The sequence below is a fragment of the Anarrhichthys ocellatus genome, unplaced genomic scaffold (genome assembly GCF_004355925.1).
Source record: "Anarrhichthys ocellatus isolate YVR2014 unplaced genomic scaffold, GSC_Weel_1.0 scaffold14, whole genome shotgun sequence".
NCBI lineage: Eukaryota > Metazoa > Chordata > Actinopteri > Perciformes > Anarhichadidae > Anarrhichthys > Anarrhichthys ocellatus.
This window is the reverse complement of record NW_022280044.1, coordinates 5,332,478-5,341,517: the sequence shown is the minus strand read 5'-3', so window position 1 is coordinate 5,341,517 and position 9,040 is coordinate 5,332,478. Positions and strand designations below refer to the sequence as shown.

The 9,040-nt window shown below is 47.7% G+C and overlaps 1 protein-coding gene across 1 annotated transcript in view; it reads left to right on the top strand.

The window, feature by feature from the left end:
* arid1ab (AT-rich interactive domain 1Ab) overlaps window positions 1-9,040 on the top strand; it is a 52,565-nt gene that overhangs the window by 36,705 nt on the left and 6,820 nt on the right. Inside the window, 9 exon segments of the mRNA XM_031853729.1 lie at window positions 2,703-2,943; window positions 4,394-4,483; window positions 5,500-5,648; window positions 5,650-5,671; window positions 6,153-6,456; window positions 7,054-7,199; window positions 7,313-7,413; window positions 7,511-7,720; window positions 7,836-8,040. Coding sequence (XP_031709589.1) covers window positions 2,703-2,943; window positions 4,394-4,483; window positions 5,500-5,648; window positions 5,650-5,671; window positions 6,153-6,456; window positions 7,054-7,199; window positions 7,313-7,413; window positions 7,511-7,720; window positions 7,836-8,040 — 1,468 coding nt within the window.

Sequence of the window (9,040 nt, the reverse complement as noted above, 5' to 3'; positions counted from 1 at the left end):
TATATATGTATGTATATGTATATATATGTATATATGTATGTATATGTATATATATGTATATGTATATATATATATATATGTATGTATGTATATGTGTATATATATATTTTATTTATTTTTTGAAATACCTGACTTGGAGTTTTTTCTCTAAGACATAAAATAACACTTTTTATTATAAGAACAGGAACTTAAATGTACCGTCGATTGATTCTGAATCCAATATCCAACCAAATCCCTTCAAATCCCTTCATGAATACTTTGACTCAAGATGCTCCCCACTGTTGATAAGAACTGAGATATCCTATTGATAGCAGTCTCCCCAAAGACAGCCATATTAAATCTTTTTGTCTACAATTGGCAAGATAAAGATTTATATCAAAAGCTGTCTCGTCAAAGAATAAATACACAGGACTACATATTTGAGGAAAGTTTGTATGCCAGTTTTTGATACTCGATACATCACAGCGCACCACATAAAGAATTAAATTTGCTGAGGGGCGTGCGCGAAAGGAGCGAATTTATCTTTTCCGTCTCAAGAGCTGCCACTCCCATGCAGGGAATCGCACACTTTGAAATATTGCTGTCGAAATGTTTTCCCCTTTGACTTGGCACTGATCTACTGTGCGTGTGGATCCCTTCACCTTCAGTTTCTCTTGAATTACTCTGTAGACGTTGCGATATCTGTGGAGCTAATGTAGCGTATTCTGTATGTTCTCCCTCCGGCCCGGATGTCAAAGTCAGTCGTCACTCATGTTCACCTGTGGCTTACCTGTGTCCCTCTCAACAAATGGGTCGGATTGTGTTCTCATTGCAATCGGACCGCGCTGCGGTTCACTCGGAATCGGCGGTCTTGGACCGGTTGTTTTGGTTCACACCAGACTGTGATCACGGCGTTCATAGCTGCCCTTAAAGGCAGCCTTGTTAATACTTCCCTTTGTCCCTCTTTCTGTCTTGTGAGCGACGCGTGCATGTCTTGTGCAGCCGTCCACAGTGACCTCCCGCCGAGGGGCGACTCCCCGGGGCGTAACCCCCTGGGGAATTGACCCCTAACCTTTTTGCGGTCTGGGTCAGGGAGGTGGTTGTTGTGTGGAGGCACGGCTCTGTGCAGTGATCTCTGAAGCTTTGAGTGTGGCAGCTGAGGTGGTCATTGTAGCGGCTCGCCCAGGGCCTTCATACTGAGCCCCGTGTCAGATGACCAGTCTTGTGATGTCTGATGGGTCGGGTGGTGCTGGTTGGGACGAGGAGGAGGGTGTGTGTGTGTGTGTGTGTGTGTGTGTGTGTGTGTGTGTGTGTGTGTTGGTCATCTGACGATGCTGGCTGCTGGAAAAAGGATCCCACCATGGTTGTTTTAGCGAGGAATGTCGTGCTGTTTGATCTCTGCTCTCTACTCCAGAGCATTAAGATGTCGCTGCTCCCTCAGAGCGGCTCTGCCTTGTTCTGAACCCTTTTTCTTAAACGTGCCAAATTGGGTATCTGCCAATAAAACGCTCAAAGAGTGTGATTCTTAAACACAAAGCCCTCATGGTGAGTTCTGCGTAGATTTGTAGATACAGGTCAGAAAGGCCTTTTGGTTTGTGCAGTCACCAAAAAGAGAGGAAGAGATGGGAGGGAGGGCAGAGGGAACAGGGTGGGGGGATTCTGAATCAGCGTTCTCCTACTGTCACTCCCTCTGGGATTCCTCCATCAGGTCACGTCCCAAAAATAGCAACGGGCGCTGTTTCAAGTGCAAAACCGCCGGCTTCGGGGCTGCAGCCAGCCTGCGAGTGTGAGATTTCTATGGGAATAGTTGGCCACCTTCCAATGAGTGCTTTTTGTTTTTTTTTCTTTCCCCTCCTCCTCCTCCCTCCCGATTTTTTTTTTTTTTTTTTTCCCTTTCTCTGATGTGACTGGCAGATGAGCTTGCATTTCTGAGCGAGCACATGGGCTCCACGTGAGTGGCCAGTGTGTAAACATTCACCTTTCCCCACAAACATAATCACTGCCGGCTGCCTTCCTACCTTCTCTGCTGTCTTGGCTGTCTTTGTGTCACAGCCAGCGAGGCTCAATAACATCACCACATGGCACCGGAGTCTGTGCCCAGCACCAATTATTTCAACTGCCTCCCGAGATCACTTGCTTCAAATACATTTTTTCTTCTTTTTCTCCCCACTTTTTCTTTGCAAGCAACACAAACACAGCTCTGCTCGCCAAGATGGATCATTATCGGCGTTATGGGAGTGAAAAAAAGCAGTCACTGTACCTGAAAGTGTGTTTGTGCCATAATAGAGCTGGCAGCCTTGTATAAGAGATTATAATATGCACCCCGGTGAAGGTAAAGATTAACACGTCAGTGGCCATTTGGATTTCCACTCGCTTCATTTTGACTTTGACGTGACTCTGAAATAAAATGCTCTCACCCGCCTCGTTCAAGTAGCATGAAAACAGCTGATTATGATTCACATTCTCTGAAATGCATCACTTTTCAAATTGTTGAACTTGTGCTTAAAATCGCATTTGAATTAGCTGCCATGAGTTGATTTGAAGTGAGTGAATTAGTTGTTAAAAAACAGATGATTAGGAATAAAAGGAGAGTCTTAGGCTTCAGCTAATATTAGCCATATTTTAATATAGTCACTTCCATGTTTGTTTTTAAAGTCCACTGTCAAATGATGAGACTTTCCTGTAAAAACCTTCACTAACCCAAAGTGTTCCTCTTGTCTCAGGATCTGTCCGGCTCCATCGACGACCTGCCCACCGGTACAGAGGGGGCCCTGAGCCCCGGCGTCAGCACCTCAGGGGTCTCCAGCAGTCAGGGGGAGCAGAGCAATCCTGCCCAGTCGCCCTTCTCACCGCACACTTCGCCCCACTTGCCGGGCATACGCGGGCCCTCGCCATCACCTGTGGGTTCCCCCGCCAGCGTCACCCCGTCCCGCACCGGCCCTCTGTCCCCTGCTGCTGTGCCAGGTAAAGACAAAAAACACTTGCTGAAGTACAAAATATATACGATTGAACTGGTCTCTTTCTGAACGCAATATAACGAGCATAGAGGAAGGGTGTTATGTTCATGCAGAACCAAGATGTATTGCAGACACAAACATGTATTATACCATTCTATAAGGAAATAAAACATAACCGCAAAAGTAAACATGACAAAGAACATAGAAAAGGGGGTCTGAAAGCAGACGTTGGGTTTGCAAAATCACAAGACCAGGACTGTTAAAGAACAAATGTAGATCATTTACAGGATTATACCAAAAGTAAGCAACATGCAGTTTGAAATAATGGAATGCATGCTGTATGCTAAGAGTGCTATACGTGAAATCCTGCCTGCAATAAAAACCTAGCGAACTAGCGGTGTTAATTTCATTAATTAAGGAAAACTTTTGTTTGTCAACAACCTTTTTCTTTTTCTATGACTAAGACGGGAAGATGATGAGACGGCACCGACTAAGCTGGAACTGTGACGATATCAAATGCAACATCGTTGACAAAATGTAGTTTGAAAAGCAAAAACTTTGCCAAAATCTCTATCTGGTCACCTTACACCTCTCTTCACATTTCTCTGTCTCTCTCTCTCTCTCTCTCGGTCTGAAACACACACACACACACACTCTCACACACACACACGTGGATGGGGCCTGTGTTGTCTTCAGTTGGTTGATTAACGCATATTTTGACATGTTGGGCGGTGCGGATCAGGTCTCATGGAGGACTTCATCATCCACCCGGTATTTTTCATCAGATGATGACGAGATGAAGTCTTCTGTGAAATCAGTTAGACTGAAGTGACGGGAGTAAAGTACTGGTTTGGGTTTAGAGTAGATTGCCTGACATGTTAAATATAGAGACTGAATCATAAAATAGCTGACAAAGTTATGAGTGAAATGATTTTGTCTAAAAGTAATTCAAAATGTAACGACTTTTCTTCCTCTTTGAGTTGTCGATGAAAACTACTAAATCTGAAATGGCTGCCAAAAATTGACGCTGCTAACCAGGAAAACATGAAGCCCATTTTTCATTTAGAGAGTTTTGGATGCTGTGAAACATCCAGCGAACGAACAGCCGACAGATTTAGAGATTTAATTCAACACACTTGCTCGCTCACAAATACAGCGAATCCCATTTGTAATTCATGAAGTGACTTGCCAGATGGGAACATTTTCTCCTAACATGATGCTAGTAAACCATCCAGACGGCACGGAAGGAGAAGCTACGATGCCACCATGGTGGAGAGCAGTTTAACAGGCAGCCAACAGGACACCGTCGTAGTCGTCTTTGTTTTTATTTTATTGTATTTTATTGGCCCTTCTGATGGCCAATATTGTGAAGTTTACAGGCAGAGACTGATCATAGCTAAGGCAATTGGATTTCTTTCCCCGAGTTGCTGAGCCCTTGTGTTGTTGCCGTCCTGCAGGCAATCAGATGCCTCCGCGGCCGCCCAGCGTCCAGTCGGACACCATCATGCACACTTCCATGAACCAGTCCGCCATGGGCCAGGAAAGGGGTGAGTGTTGAGAAGCTTACGGAGGAGCCTTTTTTTATAAATAGCACCGCACTACTCCTCTGCTCAGAGGCCGAAGAAATGTGCAAGAATGTGTGCCCAGCAGCTTGTAGGTGTGTCTGATTGCATTTGTATGCATTCCGTCCTCCTGTAAACACTGTAAACACTGCCCCGGGCTGCATCTTTAAATGAGAATGTGCCTAAAGTCGAGTGAGGGTAACTGGAGATGGACACGCTGTACCTCTGTGTCTGTGAGGAAGTAAAGACCTAGGTTCTTCACACAGAGACTTGTTTTAAAGGGAAAATTCGGCAACTTTTGTAGATTGTAAATATATATTGATTGAAAAAGCTAATTTCTCCCGCTCACGGGGCCATGCTGGCAGTACCAGGATGTCCCAGAATCCATTGCGCAGCCGGGAAACGGGACACAGGAAACGTCTGTTGGTTTTGAGGAGCAGTTTTGTTATATATATATTAATATTAACTTTTAATTTGAGCGAGTCCCCAAGTCTCCTCTCTCTCAGCAAGTAAGTTTACCAACGACTTGCAGATTCATTTAATGACACGGTCCATTTTCCTCATATCTTTCATGTTCATATAAAGTATATTTCAATCCAAGGCGGATTGCGGACGCCTCGGTGAAACCAATCAATCGTCCCCGTGGTCAGTAGTCATGCTCCAGCTATTGAGCGCATTGATTTGACGTGACGCCGGGACTTCTCCTCCTTCGAGAGATCCGAGCTGACATCATTTGTAGTTCTTCCTCGCCTCCACTTACATCACTGTCATGTGAAACGACGATGCTGGATGCAGGAAGAACAACCGATCTTGCAGCCACGTACTCGGCCTTCTGGGTCAATATTACACGCGACGAAGGATTTATTGCTTCAGTCGGCTACATTCACCATTAGCACTGACTCAACATCCACGTAAAAAGCGCTGAACTTTCCCTTTTCGGTGAGGTGTTGTGCGAATGATGAATTGTGTATCTGATGAGGCTCTCTGCCAATCCTCCCCAGTGTACATGCGTAACCCTCAGATGCCTCCCTACGGGTCCCCTGGTCAACCTGGCTCCGCCTTATCTCCACGCCAGTCTTCGGGAGGCCAGATGCATGCTGGGATGGGACCATATCCCCAGAACAACTCCATGGGGAACTACGGGCCTCAGGGGGGGGCAGTATGGTCCACAAGGTGAGGCCTCAGTGTAGAAGTGTTAGCGGTGTTGCTTTAACAGACCCGCTTCACTGTTTTTTTTTTTTTTTTTCAATCTTAAAGATATTATGAATGAGTTTACAGTTGTCGTCCTGGGGCCATCAGTTTCGTAGATAGCCCAGATTAAAAAAATAAAGTTTTGGCTTTGAAGTTTCCTCTCATTTCATATACTTATGAAATTCTATCACTTCACTTTGAAGTCTCGGATGGGTTCTGTCGGCTTTGAAGAAGTTCTTCTCTGAGTCATAGCAGCGATCAGCGAGGCTTCATCAGGCTGCTTGTCAGAACAGGCAGCGCAGAAGGTACATTTAGAGCCGGCCTGCTGAAACTCTTTATGTTGTCAGAGAGCGCAGAGTAGAAGTCCTCACACGGTTCATAAACACAGAAGGATGGCATGGATCGATGGTTGTGAGAACCAGTCTAAAATCTACATTCCTTTCTTATTTGTGACCCCCACCAGGTTACCCCAGGCAGCCCGGCTACACGGGGATGCCCAATGCCAACTACCCCACCGGTCCCGGCATGAGTGGCGCCATGAACCCCATGCCCGGTCAGGGCAGCGGGGCCCCGTATGGTAGCATCCCGCCTGGCAGAATAGGCCCGGGGCAGATGGGTGCTCGGCCCTTCGGTCCCGCAATGGCCCCAAACATGGCCGGCATGCCTCCTCAGGTGGCTTCTGGGATGTGTCCCCCTCCGGCCATGAACAGGAAGGAGGGCGGCGGCCCCTCCATGCAACACGGGCCCACAAACTCTATACACAACAGGTGGGTGCTTACAGCTACTGGCTGCATTCGTGTCTCAGTGAGACACAAGGGAGCAGTTAAATGTCAAGGGGTCGGAAAAACGATGCATTGCGTGAAGACCCTCGAACCTGAAGAGGTTTTTTTAGCTGAATTTATGTGTGTGTCCTTTCTTGTATGAGCTGTTTTTGTGACCAAGAAAAAAATGATTGGCTCTTCCCACGTGCAAGCCGGTCCGCTGTGTGTTGCGGTGCCCGAGTGTGCCGCAGAGTTGATGGCAGTCGACCAAACACTTATCTATGAGGGAAGTGGAAGAAGTGGATAGAGTGAGAAAGCATTCTCTGAGATCAGTGAATCACATCTTTCCCCTGCAAAGATGCCAGCTCAGCCTACAGAGAGACACTCGTGGGCCGGGCAATTGCTGGTGTCATATGACGTCAATTGAAGTTTTCCTACAGAATAAGCAAAACGCAGCGAACGCAAGTTAAGGAAAATCCATAGATTTGTTGCAGAATCACAGAAAGGATGATTATTATGATCTTTCTTGGAGTTTCTTTGGGTCGGCTGATTGTGTCTCTCCTTTCCAAAGTATTCCCTCTAAACAAGCATTCTCTTTTCTAGGCCTCCTGGCTACCCTAACATGTCCCCGGGCATGATGGGAACTGGCTCTCCATACGGCCCGGGCATGAACAGCATGCACGGTATGATGAACCAGGCAGGGCCTGGGCCTTACCCAATGGGAGCAAATATGGCCAACAACACTCCTGGTGAGTAAAAAGCTCCACTGAGCCCTGATCAAGTGGTGTACTGTGCCCAAGGTAGGCTGGGATAGACTGGTAATCTTTTTGTTTTTCCCCTCCTCCTATTACCGTCTTTTTAGGAATGGCTCCCAGTTCCCAGGAGTTTGGCGTGGAAAAAATGAACCCTACCCAGAAGATAAACAACAAAGTGGAGGGTAATCCCAAGCCTGAACCCAAAAAGGTAGAGTTCTAAATCCATGCGATAACATTTTTAAAGCTCATTAGAAGCTTATTTTTCCCCCCAATCTCACAATATCCTCCCATCATCTGTCCTGTAGAAGTCGAGCTCCTCCACCATCACTAACGAGAAGATCACTCGTCTGTACGAGCTCGGTCCAGAGCCAGAGAGGAAGATGTGGGTGGATCGGTTCCTGGCCTTCGCCGAGGAGAAGGCCATGGGCATGACCAACCTGCCCGCAGTCGGACGCAAGCCTCTCGATCTCTTCAGGCTCTACGTGTGCGTCAAAGAGATCGGTGGCCTCACCCAGGTATGCCCCGGGCTTCACCTGCATTTGATCGTGAATATCGCAGATTAAAAACATACGGCACTGTAATGTTGTGTGCAGCTTTCTGAGCCTACTCCTTCCTCGTGTCGCCCACCAGGTGAACAAGAACAAGAAGTGGAGGGAGCTGGCCACCAACCTGAACGTGGGAACGTCGAGCAGCGCAGCCAGTTCACTCAAGAAACAGTACATCCAGTGTTTGTACGCCTTCGAGTGCAAGATTGAGCGCGGCGAGGACCCGCCCGCAGACTTCTTCAACACGGACACCAAAAAGAACCAGCCCAAGGTCCAGCCTCCCAGCCCAGGTGCGCCCCCCTCTGAGTTTAATCACACGAATGGATGAAAGCGTCTTTAATTTTGTTTCCCTCTCTCCCTTGGGTGCAGTGTGGTTTCCATGCAATTCATCACATCCTCATTGCTCTACTTGCCTCGCATCACCTGCCCTATAAACTACTGTACTTTATTGTGTCCTATTAATTGCGGTGTTAAAAGCCGATCTCAGACCGTCGTTTGTCATCTTCTGTATGGGGCTGCCATCCACCCATAAATCAATGGCGTTTTGGTGTATATTGGAGGAGTTGTAAATGGCAGCGGTGTAGCTGTAAGTCACAGAAGTGCGCCGCATCCTCTGGACAGTTCCACGAACACATCTCTTGGGGGGGGGGGGGGGGGCTCTTTGGCATTTGCACAGGACATGACAAAAAAGGCTCGTCCTTTCAGACTTACCCCGTTGTCTTTTTGTGTGAACAGTGATTCCACCAGCATGCCAAATCTTTCAATGAACTCTGAATGGTGGGTAAAAGTCAGTGTGAGTATACTGGCAGTCAGTCAGAGGTTAAGAGGGGGGTGGGGTCACGTGACAATGTGTTGCCGGGAAGCTGTTTGTTTTGGGAGGGACTCCGGTTTGAGCTGCCAGGAGCAACCGCACAAGGAGCGACCACGTGCTGCTCCAGTCTGGCCCGAGAACCCGCGCTGTCAGACGCGGGGGCACTGAGTCAGCGCCGGGGTGTTGTTACAGGAGACATCAGGGTGCTTGTCAGCTGGCATCAGCCCTCCAGTTAGTACGAAGGAAGAGCTGAGGAAGCGGCGGCGAGGGGCGGGAGGTGATTTGGCGATAGCGGTGCTCCGTCAGCGGCTTGTCCTTGCGGCCCGGGGCTACAGAGGCAAGGCACCGCTCCCTGGAGATTAGTACTGAGCCAGAAATGATGAATGGGGGGAAGAGGCTTGAGTGTGTATGTGTGTGCGTAGAAGTCATGCATCTCTCTCTCTCTCTCTCTCTCTCTCTCTCTCTCTCTCTCTCTCTCT